Consider the following 20,364-nt stretch of genomic DNA (forward strand, 5'->3'; position numbering starts at 1 on the left):
TAGGGAGATATGATATCTATAATATAGATACTGACTATTATATATATCATATATCTCCCTATAGAGAGTCAGTGTATCTATATTATATATATCATATATCTCCCTATAGAGAGTCAGTGTATCTATATTATATATATCATATATCTCCCTATAGAGAGCCCAGTGTATCTATATTATATATCATATATCTCCCTATAGGGAGCCCAGTGTATCTATATTATATATATCATATTTCTCCCTATAGAGAGCCCAGTGTATCTATAATATATATATATATGTATATGTATATGTATGTGTGTGTGTGTATATATATATATATATATATATATATCATATCTCCCAATAGAGAGTCAGTGTATCTATATTATATATATCTTCCTATAGAGATAGATACACTGACTCTCTCTATAGGGAGGTATATGATATATATAATATAGATACACTGGGCTCTCTATAGGGAGATATATGATATATATGATATAGATACACAGGGCTCTCTATAGGGAGATATATTATATATAGATGTATTGGGCGATATATGTAGATGTATGGGGGGAAGATATATTATATGTAGATGTAGGGGGGCTTTATAGGAGATATATTATATGTAGATGTATGGGGGGGAGATATATTATATGTAGATGTATGTGGGGAAGATATATTATATGTAGATGTAGGGGGGCTTTATAGGAGATAATTATATGTAGATGTATGGGGGGGAAGATATATTATATGTAGATGTATGGGGGGGAAGATATATTATATGTAGATGTAGGGGGGCTTTATAGGTAGATATATTATATGAGATATATTATATGTAGATGTATGGGGGGGGAGATATTATGTATAGGGAGATATAAATTATAAAGACGGTTTTGTGGAAACATCTAGTGGGCATCTCAATTTCTGCTCTATTTTCTATCCTATTCATCGTGTCAGGGGGAAACTTCTCAAATTTTTCTGTAAATTATACTAAATATCAGTTTTATACATTATACATAGATGCCAAGTTATAGCATGTAATGTATTTATAATTTATTATTTAATTTGTATATCGAGCCCTGGTTTATATGTTGATTGGTTACATGTTTATTGTCTAGGTATTTGATTGGCCTGTATACACATAGTCATGCAGTGTAATGGTTATGCAAGATATGTGTGTGGTTTGTCGTAAATTAAAAACCAAATGGCAAAAACAGCTGATTTGGGTTAATTCTCCATCTCGCTTTAGTCACATTGTAGCTATTTACCATAAATTTGCCATTTTGTTTTCAGTAAATCCCCCCCCCCCTTCCCCCTCTCTCCCCATATAAGAGCCACTTGCAAAAACAAAATCCTGTGCGTGACTGACATAAACAATGTTTTTGTTGTTCTCCAGTCATTATTTTTTTTTTATATACACAAACCACATTCTATTTATTTCCACAAAGGACTCCTGATTGCAGGTTTCCCTTTGATGTTTTGATTATTGCTTTTTTTATTTTTATTTTTTTAAACACCTGACTGGCACTGTTTTGCTGCAACCTTAGAATCTTTGCCGTCTGTGTCTCTGTTTTGACCACAATGGCACCCATACATTTTTACTTTTTTGTGGGGATTCACAAGTTGACAATACTATGTCTGAAATGATACAGTGTGGCCTGTCTGTGTAACTGCATTAGCCACACTTTCCCTAAACCTATACAGGTTGACGTGGCTGAGAACCCATATTGTAACCATATGTTGGCTTTTCTTTTAGCCGTACAGTGTGACTTTTCTTTGTAACCACAGGAAACCCTGTTATAGGAAGAGTGTGTGACCACAATGTGGTTACAAAGACAGATCATGTTTGTTGGTTACAAGCATGGCTGTGGAATTTGTACACAGAACGTTCAACTTGGACTCCTCCGTTTGTGGTACCATGCACTCTAGTAAACCAAAATTGCCTCTGACCCCAACTCCACTACTGAGACTCTAAAGCACGGGTGCCCAAAGGTAGATTCCCATGATGCTTTGCATGCGTTTAGTATGACAGAGCATCATGGAAGCTTAAAACATCTTGGGATCTACCTTTTGGACACCGCTGCTCTATAGAATGAAGTGTGGACAATATGTGCATAAAGAGAAGGGTGCACTGTATAGATACAGGTAAAGTGTCGCCAATGAAATGTATGTTTGTCACTCGTTTGCCTGGGGCCACACAGTGTAACCCCACTTGTAACCACATTGCCCACTATTTTCCTCTAACCATATCGTGTGACCTATCTTGGTAAGCACGTTTCCTGAAACTTTACATTGTGACCTTATGTGTGTAACCACAGATTGACCACTTTTTTCCTGTAACCATACAGTTATAAATGTGTCACATTGTATTGGATTTTACACAAATGGCTTGTTTTTGTGGTTATTGACGTGGACAAGTTTATTTATTTTTTGTGGCTGCTAATTGTATGATGCTCGTGGTTTATTGGTGTTTAACTGCAAGAGATAAACCTTTTCTGGACCTACTGTAGTGGCAGGTCCCATGGCAGATGTTTTACAAATGGTTGAATCTTTGTTGTATATCAATAGCTGTTGCCTGTGGCACCTTGTACTTTTGCAGCAAGTGTTCTACCTCATGCTCTTTGTATAATTCACATGCACATCTTTCATTCTGTTTATAGGTTGATTAAGTAATTGGATCCTTTGTAAACTCTTCTAGATCGTCCATATTCTGGAGTCTGAGACTGCCATGTGCTGTGGATTTGTAAGCTCAGAACAGCTTCTTCCCATGATGGGCTGACTGAGGTGGCTCTCTCTGGAGGAGAATGACACACAGGGCTAGCCCGGTGAAAGCATACGACTTTCTCTTGAAGTTTTTGCTGGTCGGCGATAGTGATGTCGGTAAAGGAGAGATTCTGGCCAGCCTGCAGGACGGATCCACGGAATCTCCGTACGGGTACAACATGGGTACGTGGTTAACTCTGGCTTCCGAAATGTCTGTGAAATAACGACCATGATGCTTAGCCTCATAGGAAATGTAATTGGAAACCAGTATAGAATATTTAATCACTAGTGGCCCACAGCTCTCTACATTTGTTATATAACAGATGTAAAATTAAAACTCCCAGCTCACCGTAATACCTTTATTTATGATATTCTGAATTATAAAGACTTATTGACCACAACTGTCTGATCATGGGTTATAAAGCTGAAGTGGTTTAGGGGACTTAAGTTTCCCTTTCAATTAAAACGCCACTTTTTACCATATTTTGCCTTCAATCATTGTGTACATACTACACATCAAAGACAGCATAGATTTCAAACGTCTTTTGGATCTTTGGCATTTCCAAGGCAATATATATAGTTTTTCTTAAGGATTTTGTTGGTATGGAAAAACGAATGGATTGCTGCACCATTTCTGTGACCGAGAGAGAAGGATTGCTAACGAAGTATTTGGTACCTGTAACCTAATCCAGTGGTTACCAATATGTATTTTCCTTTCTATTGAGCTACAACTCCTGTTGTGCTCACAGGAACAAATTCTCATAGAAAAATAGGAGGCTGTAAGGCTTTAATGTGAGGAGTAATGGTGGATTTTATTTCTCTCCTGAGCCACGTTTCAGTTGATTTTATCTCGTAATTGTTTAAGTATTATCTTCATTGTGTTTTCATTAAATTGTCTTGTATGACTTTTCATCATGTGCATCTATATATCTTTCTTTTTATTTATTTTTTGCAAGACATAATGTGCATTTCATTTCGTAGGCCCAACATAGCAGAATGGGGGGTGGTGTGGGGGGGGGGGGGGGGGAATACTAGGTCGGCAATGTTTTTGGTTAATTTGACCAAACAATTTGGAATTATTTTGAAATTCACTTTGAATCCCCTAAAATTCAAAGGTGGCCAACCTTTGTATTTTGCTGTTATTTACCGAAGCTGCAAAGCCGCTCTAAAGGTACACATTCATGTTTGACTTGTATAACATACTGTCTAACATTTTGGATTTTTCATAGGATATCTTGGCTTGCTAGCAAGCTAACGTTACATTGGATTCCAAGGAATGATCTTGTACAGGTTATACTGTTGACTCGGTTACATGCCATCCTTCTACTTGATGTAGGGTAACAGGTGAAGTTTAAGAATTTTCTTAACATAACTTCGGATCTATCTGAGGATATACAATGACCCACAGAAAGCAAGGAATCCTGTATATCAGATGTACTAAGGTTAACATTTTAATAGATCATTTGCACGCTGTTCCTGAGTGCAATCTATTCAACCCTTCACTTAGCAGGTGTCACATTAACCCTTAGTAAAAGAATGTGGCAAGCAACCTGTTACAGTACCTGCCAACTGTCATGTATTTCCTGCTATAGTCCCTCGTACGTTCCTGTCTCAGAATCCTGCTGCTGTAAAAATCTAGCAAGGTTCCAAGATGTTTATTTTTTTATTTTATTTTTTTTAATCCCAGTTTGCCCCAATTAACTGTTTAGTAAAAAAAAAAAAAAACACCTTTCTGTTCCACACTTTACAGGTCAGTGTCTTGGTGAGGAGTGACTATTCATGTTTGTTACAATGATGGTAATATATTGTAAAAATAATCACAGCTTTAGTGTTTAGGCAACACATTGGTTCAGTGTTGAATTGTATATTCATATTTTGCAAAAAGAAAATGATGAAATAACTGTTGGGCGTTGTGTAACATCATTACTTGAAAACATGCCATGTTGTGTATTTGGAATAATGGAACTAATGCTAGTTGGGACATTGTTTATTACCCGACCTCATATGTTCTATTTAATTTTGAGATTTCATACGACTGTAAAAATTAGATTGTAGGCTAGCCCCTCCAAAATATTTTATAATTTTTCCTTGATCTGTAAAGCGCTGCGGAATATGTTGGCACGATATCATCATCATTTATAATAATTATGTTAAAGGAACTCTTCAAGCACCATAACCACTCAAGTGCACTGTAGTGGTTATGGTGCCACGAGTACCCTGCAGCCCCCTATTGTAATTAGACAGACTTGTTTTGGAACGGTTTGACTTCTTTGGGCACTGCCAGATGCAGCTCAGCTACTTCCGACAGACATCTGGACAGAGAGCTTGTTGGTTACAGTGCTTGGAGGATTTAGTTAATAGGCCCCCAATGTAATCTGCTCTGAATTAAATGATGGAATTATGTAACTGATAACCATGATGATTTCTCAGGCAGACAGATCTATTTAGGAGACATCCTGTTTTTTTCCTAATTATGTAATGGGGAGTGGGGAAGTTACCTAGTGGTGAGTGTCTGCCTGTATCAGGGCATATTTCAATGTTTACTCCTATGGGATCCCATAGCATCACAAAGATTTAGGCTAGTTAATTCTTCTTTGTCAAATGTATTAAAGTGGCTCAGTCATCGTCTGGGTTCTTAGCAGAATTTTAAAAGGCTGTTTGGCGTAGGAGAAGGTGAGTTATACTTGCTTAAACCTGTCCATCGTGGCCACCGTCATGGTCTTACTGCGTTTTTTTTTATTTATTTTTTATCCCCTAGCCATTCAGATGGCAGGAGCCCACATCATTGTTGTACTCTTGCAAATGCGCCTCCATAGACAGAGCCTTTTTCATTTGGAGTGACAAAACCTGACAAAGGTAGCTCCACCTTTTGTCAAGCAGATTTAAAATACAAAGCCAAAGTAGTCCCTATTTTGTCTCGGTATATCTTTTGAGGGTGTTGGAATGTTTGTGAGATTCCAACATCGTCAATATAAGTGAAATGGGGGGGCGTGGCCGAGCTGAGCATGCAGCAGGACGTGTAGGGACCGAGCTCCTCACCCCCTGGCTAACAAATAGCAAATAAATAGCGGCCCAAACGATCCAAAATAATCCAAAATGGTCCGAAACAAAAAATCCCAGGCCCAGGGTGGCTCCCCACGCCGCCACACGGGCACGATGGACAGCTTCATCTGCACACCGAGCACACAGGGCAGCTCCGGACCGCCGGACAAAATGGCGCCCGGATCCCCGAGCCAAGATAGCATGGGGGATTCCCTCCCAGACGACACGCTGACCCAGATCAGGCAGGAGCTGGCCAGGATCTCAACCCAAATGCTTACCAAAGCTGACTCGGGCGGCCTCCTGAAGGAACTCCGGACGGCTATCAGGGAGGAGATCACGGCCTTGCGGACTGATTTGACGGCGGTTGAGGTGAGAGTGGAGGCCCTGGAGACTGAGGCGCAGGCCAGCCGCACGCAACACCGGGCCGCGGAACTGGCGACCACGAGACAAGGGAACATGCTGCTATCCCTCCGACGCCAGGTTGAAGACCTGGAAAACAGGAGTCGGCGGCAGAATATTCGGATCCGGGGACTCCCAGAGCCCGATACAGCTCCTCTGCCTGACACCCTGCGGGCCCTCTTCCAACAGATCCTGGGCCAGGAGTGCCCCAGGGAGATCCAGTTTGACCGCGTGCACAGGGCACTGGGGCCCCAGCGCCCAGACAGCAGGCCTCGCGATGTCCTTTGCTGCCTCCACGCGTACAGTCTTAAGGAGAAACTAATGGCAGCTGCCAGGGACACAGAGAGCATCCAGTTCCGAGGCTCAGAAGTAACCCTCTATCAGGACCTCTCCAGCCTCACATTGGATGCCAGACGTGCCCTCCGACCCCTCACGACCACCCTGCGAGATAGGGGGATCCCTTACCGATGGGGCTTCCCCTTCAGCCTTCAAATCAAGCACGGCAACACGTGGATCCAGGTGCGCTGGCCCGACGATATCCCCAGGGCACTGAGGACCCTCAGACTGCCGAGCATCCGGGTCCGCAATTGGCTCCTGGACACCCCACTGGCACCCAGACAGGACCCGGGCATAGAGGACCACCCGCCCGCGACAAGGAGAGAAGATGCCCAGACACCCAGGATGTGGGGTGGACCGGGCGGAGCGGAGGAGTGACCCTGGAACAGGGAGCATGAGCGGTCCGGTACCGACCGGACCGCGAGGTACTGGGGTGGTCCTGGGAGCTGGGGAGCAGCAGACCCCTAGCGGGATAGTTTAGCATAGGTGGGGTGGGAGGACGAAGCAACCCCATGAACATCAACGGAGCCGCCTCCTCTGCCGGGCAGGACGTCCCTGGCTCCCTGCCCCGCGGTGCCCCATGTAACCGTGACTGTAGTACTCGTTGTGCCCCCCTCCCCCCCCAGCGGAGGATAACCCTAGAAGTCAGTCCCTCCTGAACCCATTGATCCTAGTCCCCTAGATTGCGATAACTGAACTGCAACAGTGCTAACTGCGAAGCTCACTGGCCCTATCCCAGAAGCATAGGCCTATTGCCAATATTGGGCTGTGCGTGATGCCGCGGCCGCCCATTCAGAGGAGCATTTCACACGAACAAGAGGCCTCTCAAGGTCCATATTGTGAGGATAGCACACAGCGCGTTTGAGCAGATAATGGATGGGCAGCTCATGCAACCACTGGCCTGAGCACACAACCCCCAAGAAAGCTGGTAACGCTCATTGTGGACACATAACACACATCCCACATGGCGCTTTGTTATACTTAGACAGCAGTCGCATATAAGCAAGTAAGGCCACGAACGGGAGCCAACCACAAATCACTGAGTGGCACTCCACACACACCAGCGACCCCCCCACCCCCCGAGTTAGAATAGGGACCGGAAGCGGTAGCCCCTGCCCGGGGTTTTGGGTGGGCTGTGAGGGCACTTGGAGTGGGGACGGGGAGTGGGACTCGGGGAAGTGAACTGTACGCTCTGTGCCTGGACAGCACCCGGGGAGACTCGGGATGGGGGTCAATTTGGTCTGGGGCTGCGGGGGGGGGAGGGGCTGCGGGGGGGATCAAGCTTGGGGGGCTGGTGGGGGGGGGGGATCTGTCCCGGGGCCACCAGCGGAGACCGACTAGCGGTCGCCCCAGACCTTTAAGTCCCCTGGGTTGTGGGAGACTGGACCGAGAGAGACCCGCCGGAGCAGCCCGCCCGACACTGCCCCACACCATGATAGCATCAGAACGGGAACCTGACCAGTATATTCTCAAACCAGACCGCAACTTAGTAATGGCTGGCCCAGACAGACGCTGAGGGCCAGGGGGGAGGTCACGATGGAACCACATATATACAGGACAGGTAGTTCTTATCTGGGGACACACCCATCCTTCACACCTGCCCACATTGCAGGCCGCACGCACACCCACAGACGGACTGTAAATCACACTAGGACTGGGGAACGGAAGGGTTGTTAACTTAAGACACGGAACGCCCAGACCGGATCCGCCACCTAGACAGTCAAGTCGACCTTTGTACATAGTTTCATTGTTTTGTTTGTTTACCTCTTTTGACCCACTCACCCCGCGATCACAGACGCAACCACCCCACCGAGACACCGCGACTTGAGGATACCGACTATACGCGAGCCTACCACACCAGACAGACACACCCGGACTCCCCCCCCCCCCCCTCCCGACCCCATCTCCTCCCCCTCCCTGCGTCGCCGTCCCTGCCCTCATGCCCTCCCCGGGGGCTGGGGGGTTCGCCCCGGCGCCCCTGCGCCTCTGGTCCAACAATGTTAGGGGTCTGAATACACCGGAACGGAGGTCGCACCTACTGAGAACAATGTGGGCAGACAGGGCGTCGGTGGCATTCCTCCAGGAAACCCACTTCCAGGGGGGTAGCGCCCCGGCACTTCGGGATTGGAGGTACCCCTTGGGATACTTCGCCAACCACGGAGACTCCAAGAAAGCAGGAGTGGCCATCCTCTTCGCTAGCACTGTGCCATTTCACTGCATAGAAGAAAAGGCGGACCCGAATGGGCGCTACTTGTTCCTTAAAGGCACAATAGCGGACCGGCGCTTCACCTTCGCCTCTGTATACGCCCCCAATGCCAGACAACACCGATTCCTCGCTAATACCTTACGGTTATTGGAAAGCTTTCGGGAGGGGCTCCTGATCCTCGCAGGCGACATTAACGTCCCAATGGACCCCCGAATGGACACCTCGAGGGGCACTAGCTCATTGTCGGGAACCTGCCTCCGAGCCACTCAGACGGCACTTCGAACAGCAGGGCTGGCGGATGGATGGCGGGTCCTTCACCCGGAGGTGAGGGATTATTCCTACTACTCCCCAGTACACTGTGGACACAGTAGGCTTGATTACATCTTTATCTCACAGGAGTACCTTCACTTGCTACACTCGTGTGAGATCCTCCCTGCTAACTGGTCCGATCACTCACCAGTCCTGGCCGTCATGGCGTCCCCCCTCCATAAGCCCACGCGCCGGCACTGGAAACTGAACGACCAACTGCTGACCGACACGATAGCCCTTGCGGACGCTAAAACAGTGCTTCGCCAATACTTCGATGAAAACGACCCCATGGAGACATCGCACCTGACCCGCTGGGAAGCACATAAGTGCGTAATCAGGGGACACTTTATCAAGGTCGGCACAGCGCGAAAGAAGGAACTACACAGGCTCCTAACGGATCTCCATACGCGGGTCGCCCAGCTAGACCAAGAGCACAAAACCACAAACTCAGAAGAAGCATACCAAGCGCTATTGGAAGCCCGACGGGCCCTACAACGCCAACTGTCAAAGCAACTGGCACACTCGTTGAGGAGGTCCAACCGCCACTTCTATGAGTTCTCCAATAAGTGTGGCCGCCTGCTCGCCAGAATGCTTCAACAGAAACGCCGCCAGAGCCACATTACCAAAATCAAGACGCGCAGTGGTCCCCTCACGCAAGTCCCCGACAAAATAATAGGAGAATTCCGGGAATATTACACCAAACTCTACAACATTACACCTGACAGAACAGACATTGAGACACACAGGAGACAAACGCAGATACAAGCATACCTAGATCAGCACGTTACTCGGACTCTCACACAAGAACAAAGCGAGGAACTTGAATCCCCCATTACGATCGAGGAGCTACAGGGGGCCCTGAAAAACACTCCGCTCAACAAGGCCCCGGGACCAGACGGGCTACCCCCACGCTACCTTAAGGCCTTCGGAGAGATACTGCTGCCAGAGCTGCTGCCGGGTCTGAACTCGCTTCTGGAGGATGGACGGTTTCAGGGGGACACCCTTCTGGCAACCATAACGGTCATACCCAAGGAGGGCAAGGACCCGGCCGCATGCTCCAGTTACAGGCCGATATCGCTGCTAAACTCGGACCTTAAGCTATTCACAAAGATCCTAGCGACCCGCATAGGCCGACTGGTCTCCACTCTAATCCACCCGGATCAAACGGGCTTCATCCCGGGGAGAGAGGCCAAGGACAACACGGTCCGGGCACTTAACATCATGCACTCACAACAGCACTCCGACCGGGGTAGCCTTCTCCTTTCCACCGACGCCGAGAAGGCTTTTGATAGGGTGGACTGGCAGTTCCTACAAACCACGCTACGGAGGATGGGTTTCGGTCCCAACATACTGCGATGGATCGCGGCGCTGTACGAGACCCCGAGGGCCCAGCTCCGGATCAACGGGGTTCTCTCCCCGACATTTGAGATAACAAACGGGACCCGGCAGGGGTGTCCCCTGTCCCCCCTCCTGTTTGCCCTCTCTCTGGAACCATTTCTGGAGGCGGTCAGACGGGATGGGGGTATTACGGGGATCACCCAGGGCGACCGAGAACACAAAGTGGCAGCCTACGCGGATGACCTCCTCTTCTTTATAAGAACACCACTGGTCTCGTTACCTAACCTACTCTCGGCTTTCGACGCGTATGGAGCACTCTCAAACTTGAAACTTAACGCGACAAAGTCGGAAGCTCTCCCCATATCCCTGACTCACGGGCAGGTGGAACAACTGGAGGCACGCTTTCCCTTTCGGTGGTGCCCGCAACGACTAAAATACCTCGGAATCTGGCTGACGAGGGACCTGGACCGGCTCTACCAGGAGAACTTTCTCCCCATCCTCCGCACACTCCAAACGGACCTGATGCGTTGGGGGAAGCTATGTGTATCATGGTTTGGACGGATAAATACAGTGAAGATGAACTTGCTACCACGCCTGCTGTATCTGTTCCAGACCATTCCAATAGCTCTCCCACAAGCCTTCTTCAAGTCCCTGGGCTCTGCGATACTGAAATTTGTGTGGTCGTCGGGCCCACCGAGAGTGAGGAGGGCTCAACTTACCCTCCCGAAACATCGTGGAGGCACGGGACTGCCATCTATACAGGGATACTACCAAGCCTCCCATCTCTCCCGCATCATCGACTGGCATGTGACGGACACAGACAAACAATGGGTCCACCTGGAGCGGACGTGGGCGGGGGGACGGATCCCACTGGTGGTGTGGACACGAACCCCGATGCGAGATCAGGAACTCAGGAACCACCCCTTTATTGGGGCGACACTGAGGATATGGTCGACCATCCGCTACAAGCTGCAGTTCACGACCTACCCCGCGCCCATGACACCGGTAATACACAACCCGGAACTGGCTGACGGCCTGCGAATGCGGGACATAGAAGGTTTTGGAGGGAGGGGGGCCCAACACCTCCGGGCGTGGTGTACCAGGACAGAAATGAAAACATGTGCCGCCATGACAACACATACCAGGCCCACGGGCCTACACCAATTCCGATACCACCAGGTTAAACATTACTACGCCACTCTCCAAGGGAAACAGTTACTACACAGAGACCCCACACAATTCGAGGCATTCTGCTCCAATGGAGAACATTTGACTCGTGGAATATCGACACTCTATGCAATGCTCGGGTCAGCTGACCAAGGGACGCCGGCACATTTCCACTCTAAGTGGGAGCAGGCTACGGGGGTCGCCCTGACGGACCAGCAATGGGGGAAGATACATATCCTAGCGCACCAAGGGATACTGAGCACCAAAATGCAGGAACTTAACTATAAAGTCCTGACCTGCTGGTACAGGACCCCATCCAAACTGAGATCCATGGGGCTGACATCAGATGGCACATGCTGGCGATGCAACGCCGCCGAGGGAACAGACCTACACGTGTGGTGGGCATGCCCCCGGATCACAGGCTACTGGCAACAGATCCATGACAAACTCGTGGAAATCCTAGACGAAGACATACCCATGGAACCCATGCCTATGTTGCTCAACCACACGCAGATGCCGATACCACGCTACAAAAAATCTCTAATTAGGCACTTCCTCAATGCGGCCAAGAGCCTGGTCCCAGCCAGATGGAAGTCGGCGGATGTCCCCACGATATCACAATGGATAGATAAGGTGGACGAAACATACACGATGGAGACCCTCACGGCTGAGCTACGGGGGACTCAGGAGCGCTGCACCCAACTGTGGACCCCTTGGATCATCTACATGGCGGACCGGGGGCGGGACGCGCCGGGGCGGGCCCGCCAGGGACCTGGGGGAGGAGCTGGGGATGCATAGGTGGGAACGTGAGACACAGGGACGCAGAACCCCCCCTTCCCCTTTTTTTTTTTTTTTTTTTTTTTTTTTTTTTCCCTTCCTTCTTCTTCTTCTTCTTCTTCTTCTTCTCCCTTCTCCCCCCCCTTCCCCTCCACCCCCTACCCTTGCCTCGCGCCCGGGACTCGACTGACCCCCCCCGACCAACAGGACTCGACTGACACCCCCCCCAACCAATAGGACTCGGAATGTACGTTAAGGGCCCCCACCCACACAAGACTAGCCTCCCGAGGCCCGAGCGCAGCCACGAGGGGGACCGATAGGCCCGCGCGAGTAGCATAGCGACACCAGACTCCATAGGCGGACATAAGCGGGTGGGAGACAGAGCGGGGAGAGACACACTCGCTGCACACAACTAGACAAGCGATAGGACATAGCCGGGCTCTAAAACTAGACGGACATCGGACGAGACCAGTGGGCCCCACCATAGTACTGATAGGATCTCTCAGGGGGGTGACCCGTACAGGGACCCCTTACCCCCGGCCAAGACATAAGCGACGCAGGCAGCCCAAAGGTGGCTCTCTCCACCCAGGACGGCTCAGGGACGCTACGACACCCATCCCCAAGACACAGATGGTGGGAGACACTGCCCGTACATCAGGCCGACGAGGCCGCGACCCTAGGGAAACTGACGCTCCACAGGGCAATTCCACCTACCACCCTCCCCCTAGGGGAACGGGCATGACCCACACCTCGAACCGAGGAACCACAACCCAACCGCACATCGAAATGCACCCCCCGGTCTGCCACCCCCCCAAGACCACGGGGTGGGTGTGGGGGCCGTGGGGTGGGCATTGGGAATAGTGACATCCTTAGTTGACCTCCAGGGGCCGACTCCACCAACCCACACGGACTCAATCACCTGCGGAGCCCCAACAATAGGCCAGTAACTCAACGGAGGGAATGACACGGGGGAGGGGTATACTAGATGGGGTCTTTAGCAAACCATTGTTATGTCAAAAAAAATGTTTGTACTGTTACCTAAACATAAAACTAAATAAAGAATGTCAAAAAAAAAAAAAAAAATATAAGTGAAATGAAATTTTGGAGATGTGACAAAATGCTAATTTTGATCTGTTGATGGCTCGATGTTCTTACCCCATCAGATGCACCTGAAACAAGTCTGACCTTTTTATAAATTGATTCCTTGCTGTTGTAACAACAGACTGCTGTGTGCAGAGAATTTCCAAAGCCATCAGAACGTTAGACAGATTATTAAAATGTGGACAACTGCACAAAAAGAACACGCTTTTAATGTTCCAATCCCTGATCGTGTGTCTGAGTCCTGTATTGCAGTATTGTTTGTTAATTAAAACGCCACTTAAATCTCCTTTCCTTCCTGTAAAGATTTAATTCTGCATTGTAAGCTCTAACAACACCTTCTTGCTTAACGTTTAAGACCTTGGCTACTTGGAATACGTGGTATTCCCACAGTGAAACTTGCATCATACGGCCGCCTGATTCAGTTGCCCACAGAATATTTGTACTTTCTTTGTAAATGGGTTAACTTTTGCTTGTACGCATGCTGCTTGCGGTGAGTGTCATTGCAGGATTTGCCTCACAATTTGTGCATGCAATTGTATAAAACTCACAAGGGGGCTCTATTCCAGAAATAGGGCAAGATAACCGTGACCTACTCCCCATCCTGTTTCACCTCATACTATAGTCCAACAACTGCTCTGAAGGCTTTTAAATAAGTATACAATAACATCAGAAAATTGCTGTGTGTCCCTGTTGTATACAGTGTTGCTATGACCTCATCATAGCCGATAGACTCTCCTAATTGGTACACACCTACCGTTTAGCAATTTTGGGAGTAGAATATCTACAGAGCTCAAAAATATGGAGCTCTGCTAAGCCCAAATACATTATTAAAAGAAAAAAAATACAAAAATGAAAACCGTTTTAGATTTTAGTAAATATATATTTTTTTGTTTTTTTGTTGAGGCATGTTATTTTTCCTTTTTTTTTTTTTTTTTTTTTTTTTTTTTTTTTTACTTGTGTAAGAAAAATACTATTTACCTGTCAAATCTAAACACATGAAATTGGAATAATTGCAGCATTATATTCTGTGAAAATATTTTATTCCTCTGTAAAGACTGTGGTATGACAGTAATTTTAAAAAAGCGATCTAAGCACTGTAAGCGCGTTGCTTACTGTATCTGGTACACTGAGTTAAAAAAAAAATAAAAAAATGCAGCTTTGACGTGTAATTGGCACAACGTGTGAGCCCGCAGACCCATTGGTATGGCAATGGTCCTTTTAGTGACCGTCATGGTGGCCTCCAAATCCCACGGCCTGCAGGAAGAGCCCTATAAAGGGCTAAAGACACAGGGACTATATTTATATAGGGGGTGCACAGTTGTGTTGGTAGTGCTGTGGGAACAAGAGACTTTTATAAAAATGCAGAAATAGATTTAAACATTTAATAAAAGGACATGAAATGCTTTGATGTCCCTCATGGAATTATAAATCTGCTTTATTTCATTTAAGGATCTCAGAATGTGAACAAATATGTTATCTTTGCCAAACACTGAATATTTCATTTGTCCGTGAGATTCGATCTATGTGCGGTTTTACTACTTGCATGTCCGGACGTGTCGCTGAGACATCATTTGGGAGTTGGAAATCCGTGAATCCTTACTATACAGCAGTACATCTTTCAGAATTACCATCAACCTCGACTGCTCCAAATTACCAGCCGGCATTTACTTTGTGAATAGCGCCAATCTATAAACGCAGCAACAATTCTTTATCAGTTTCCTCCTTATGTTTTAATATGTAGGCTGTAAGACTGTAAGCTTGTTTGAGCTGGGTCCTCTTCAACCTATTCCTGTAAGTTTTCTTGTAATGGTCCTATTTATAGTTAAATTCTCCCCCCCCCATCCCTCATAATATTGTAAAGCGCTGTGGAATATGTTGGCGCTATATAAATGGTAATAATACGTCTTTGTACGAATCTGCTCAACTGATCAGTACGTGTTCCAGGTTAATAGTTGAAATGTCTACAGATGCTTCGCTCCAAAGCCTCATGGGTGTTGGGAGACTACCTATGTGGTAACAATTATTTGTAATATTTTTTTTCGCAACAGGTTTAAAACAAAAAAATTACTGAAGTGTCGTTGTCAAAGCTTTTAACGTCTTCAGTTCTTACTGAAAATATAAACAATAATTATTTAAATGTTATCTTAATGCAGATATAGCAACCCTCTATAGCTTACCTTCTAACACATGGCCGATTGTGATCGGAGGGTGGAAAATATTAAATGTGTGCTTTATAGTTAATCATTTCCGATTGTTGTCATTTAGCATAACTAGCGTTAAATTAAACTGCCCAGAGGCTTTGTAATGAAATAAGCATTATTTTTCCCCTCTTACTTTTCAGTAATTCTGCATCTTGGATATCTGATTAAATCACAGTCTGTCGAACAGATATTTGCCATTAGAAATTAGTTTAAGATGTACATTTTCCATACAGTGCATCACACCACGTGGAACAGGATGCCGCAGTAAATGTGCATGCAAGATAAATTATTCATGTTGGTAAAAAGTGGAACTATTAAATGTATTAGATCTTTAACAAAATCCTAAAAATATTTTGAACCTGTAAAATTCTTTAATATGGCTTTAAATAGTAGAACACTTTCAGACAGATATCTGAGCGTGATCACATTTGCAGTGATGCATTGATGACATCACTCATTCCCCAAAGCACTGTAAAGTTTACGAGATTTACACGTGCTTTGTCCCGCACTCCTCGCCCCACTATCAATAATCGCTTCAGTATTGGTAATTGGGGGGGAATTATTGAATTGTTCCTTTTAGAGACTTGGCATTTCCACTTCTAAGGGGGTCCATTGATTATCTAGAGCTTACACTAATGAATAACATAAATTTTGCTTACCGAAAATTTCTTTTTCCTGAAGATTAGAGGCAGTGCTTATACCACAGGGATATCCAATCTGGAGGGAAAAAACAGGCAGGCAAATCTCCAAACATTTTAATCCCTCCCCTAATTACCTCCTTTCCCATAAGTAGCAGCTCCTCCTGATCATCCCCAGACAATACATAAGCCAAATAGCTGCAAAATTACTTAGTTTATTAGAAAAAAGGGGCGGGAATTGTAGCACTGCCTCTAATCTTCAGGAAAAAGAAATTTTCGGTAAGCAAAATTTATGTTTTTCCTTTCAGATTAGAGGCAGTGCTTATACCACAGGGATATAATAAAGCAGATCCAGAGGGCGGGTTCATTTCACTACTGCTTGAAGCACCTTGCGCCCAAAAGCTGCATCCTCCGAGGCCAGTATGTCCAACTTGTAGTGTCTTGAGAAAGTATGGAGAGAGGACCACGTAGCCGCTGAACAAATCTGAGAAGGAGAAGCAGCCGCTCGCAGTGCTCAGGACGTTGAAACAGCTCTAGTAGAATGAGCCTTTAAAGGGCCTGCATGATTCATGCCATTCTTGGAATAAGCCAACTGAATGCAGTCCTTCAGCCATCTAGCCAGAGAACTCTTCGAAACCTTCATGCCTTTCCTTGTGCCCTTGAATAAGACAAAAAGACTGTTATCCTTCCTGAAGGATTCTGTCGCTTTTAGATATTGCAAAAGACATCTCTTTACGTCTAGGCAGTGAAATTTGCTTTCCAAAGCGTTAGACGGATTCTGACAAAAAGTTGGTAAGACCACTTCCTGGTTAACATTTGAAACAGAAAAAACTTTCGGGCTGAACGAAGGATCGAGCTTTAGAACCACCTTGTCCTGATGAAAAAACTAAAAAAGGAAAATTTGCCCTAAGAGCTTGGATCTCACATACTCTTTTAGCAGATGTAATAGCCACCAAAAAAACAGTTTTCAATGAAATGATCTTTAGGGAAGCTTCCTCCAATGGTTCAAAGGGCGGCTCACAAAGCGCGGAAAGGACTAAGTTTAGATCCCAGGGAGGACAGGTTTCCCTAGCATAGGGCACCAAACGAGTCAGAGCTCTGAAGAACCTAGAAATCAGAATATTTGAGGCCAGGCATCTGAGGGAGAAGAAACTGATAGCAGAAACTTGTAATTTCAATGATGCAGGTTTAAGGCCTTTTGCAAATCCCATCTGAAGGAAACTTAGGATCTTCTGTATGGACGCGGAAACCGGGTTGACTTTAAACCTACAACACCACTGACAAAATATCTTCCAAATTCTAGTGTAGATCTTAGATGTAGATTCCTTGTTAGTTGCCAACAGGATTTTAATCACTTCAGGATCCAGACCTTTGCTCTCTAAAATCTGGAATTCAGAAACCAAGCCGTCAACTGGAATTTCCGAAGGGTCGGAAGAGGCACCATGGCGTCCTCTAGAATTTCTCCTGAAAGAGGCAACTTCCAAAAGGTGGCCCCTGGAAAGTTCAGGAGAACCGAGAACCAACTTCTTCTCGGCCACCATGGAAGGATTAGGATAATTCTTACATTCTCCAGCCTTACTTTTTGAAGTATTCTGGGAATAAGCACTACTGGCGGAAAGATATAAGCCAGGTTGAACTTCCATGGAACTGACAGGGCATCTATGAAATCCGGCCTGTCTGCTGGATTTAGGGATGCAAACCGTCTTGTCTTCCTGTTCATTCTGGATGCCATCAGGTCTATCTCTGGAACACCGAAGCGGTCTGTGATGAAATTGAAAGTTCTGCATGACAGGGACCAATCTGCTTGTTTCAAATGATGCCTGCTCAGGGCATCTGCCACCACATTGAACTTTCCTAAAATGTGAACTGCAGAGATGGACATAAGGTGCACTTCTGCCCACAGCATGATCATTGAACACAGGCTTTCTAATCTTGTCGATCTCGTACCTCCCTGTTTGTTCAAATATGCCACTGTCGTACGATTGTCTGAACGAATTTGAATATGTCGATTTTTGATGAGAAACTGAAACGCCAAGAGAGCCATCCATACGGCCTTTAATTCCCTGAAGTTCAAGGAACTTCTCATATCCTTCTCTTGCCAGGACCCCTGCTTCTTTATGTCTCCCAGATGGGCCCCCCAGCCCAGCGCAGAGGCGTCTGTTATGATAGTGAAGGACTTCATCCGGAACGACAGACCCTCGTGGAGGAATCGAGAAGATGTCCACCACTGCAGACTTTTCAAAGTTAGATTGTTGAACCTCATCAGCCCATCTAGGCCGAGTTCCTGTCGATTCCAGACTAGCAGAATGTTTCTTTGTAGAGGTCTCATTCTGGCTTTTGCCCAACCGACTGCCGGAATTGAGGCTGTAAACAGACCGATCAAGCACATGGCTTCTCTGATTGAAAACACACTCTTTACTCTGAGATTCCGGATTAACCGCTTGATCTTTAGTTTCTTTTCTTCTGGCAGGAATAACTTCATTGCGATAGAATCCAAAATTAGACCCAAGAACTGGATCCTTTGAACTGGCACTAGTTCCGATTTGTTGAAATTTATTAGCCAGCCATGCTTTTCCAGCGATTTGATGGCTGTCCCCAGATCTAACTGTAGTTGAACCTGGGACTCTGCAATCAACAGCCAGTCGTCCAAATACGGAATGACAGCGATGCCCATACCTCTTAGAAAAGCTGAAACGACTACTAGAAGCTTTGTGAATACTCTGGGCGCTGATGATAGGCCGAAAGGCAGTGCTCTGAATTGGTAATGTTTGGTTACCGATTGGCAGCATACCGCAAACCGTAGAAAACTTTTGCTGGATTCCGCTATGGGTACATGAAGATAGGCATCTTTCAAATCCAGGGACGCAAACCAATTTTTTGGGTGAATAAGCAGAGCCGCTGATTTTACTGTTTCCATGAGGAATTTCTTTTTGATAATCCGCTTGTTTACGGCTTTTAGGTCTAGAATAGGTCTGAACGAACCATCCGGTTTTGGCACCAAGAAAAGTCTTGAATAGGTGCCTTGATGTCTTTCCTTTATAGGAACTTCTTCCACCACTCTTTTTAGTAACAGAGTCGACACTTCTCGCATCAGAGAGAGTTCCATATCTAGAGACTGAACCCTGGAACATAGAAACCTGTGCATTGGGGCTTGTGATAATTCTAGAGCGTATCCGTGCTCTATCACTGTAAGGACCCAGCGATCTGATGTCGTCTCTTTCCAATGCTCTAGGAAGTGACTCAACCTTCCACCCACAGGCCTGGCGTCATAATTTTTTATTTCTCTTGGCAGTAAACCTTTCCTTCTTCCTATAATCAAAGGCTCTTTGCTGTTGACCCTTGAAATAGTTTCTACGAAAGGAACTTCTAAATGAGGGACGTGTCTCTGCGTTACGGCTTCTAGACTGCTTCCTATATGATACTGGTAAAGCTTTCCTTCCTTCCTTCATCTGTTTCAACAGCTCATCCAGTTTAGAACCGAAAAGTCTTCCTGGTTCAAAAGATAGTTCACACAGTGAATTTTTAGATGCCGCATCTGCAGACCAATTTCTAAGCCAAAGCGCTCTCCTGGCGACTGTTGAAATACCTATATTCTTGGCCGATAATTTCAGGCTTTCTGTAGAAGCATCCACTAAAAAATCAGATGCCATCTTGATATTTTTTAATAGCTTTAACGGGTCTTCCTTAGCTTCTCCCGTATATACCTTTTCTAGTTCTTCCAACCAAAGTTTTTGGGCCTTGGCAACGGATGACCCCGTAATCAAAGCTTTAGATTGGGCTGCAGAAGAGATGAACAACTTCTTTAAAGAGGAGTCCATGCGTTTATCCATGACATCCTTGAGCCCGCTTGAATCTCCAATTGGTAATGTAGTCCTTTTTACCTATTTGAGCAATAGGGACGTCCACTACAGGGACCGTATCCAGCTTACAGTCTTGCTCCGTTACTATGGAAAAAAGAGTTTTAAAATGCTTAGAAATAAACGGCTTGTGACTAGGGAACTTCCATTCTTTCAAAATCAATTCCTTAATCTGTGGGTGAAAAGGAAACACTTTGGACTTTTTCCCTGTTTCCTCAAAATCCAAGATGCACTGCACTTCTTTAATC

At 46.2% G+C, this 20,364-nt stretch overlaps 1 protein-coding gene across 2 annotated transcripts in view; it reads left to right on the top strand.

The window, feature by feature from the left end:
• The window catches only part of RAB40B (RAB40B, member RAS oncogene family), a 72,428-nt gene that overhangs the window by 3,894 nt on the left and 48,170 nt on the right, over positions 1-20,364 (top strand). The window contains exon 2 of one of the 2 annotated variants that reach the window (XM_063453372.1): positions 2,643-2,928. In XM_063453372.1, coding sequence (XP_063309442.1) covers positions 2,787-2,928 — 142 coding nt within the window. In that variant the 5' untranslated portion in view covers positions 2,643-2,786. The remainder of the gene's footprint in view (positions 1-2,642; positions 2,929-20,364) is intronic. The other variant, XM_063453373.1, reaches the window with a different exon arrangement.

The sequence above is a fragment of the Pelobates fuscus genome, chromosome 5, assembly GCF_036172605.1.
Source record: "Pelobates fuscus isolate aPelFus1 chromosome 5, aPelFus1.pri, whole genome shotgun sequence".
Taxonomy (NCBI): domain Eukaryota; kingdom Metazoa; phylum Chordata; class Amphibia; order Anura; family Pelobatidae; genus Pelobates; species Pelobates fuscus.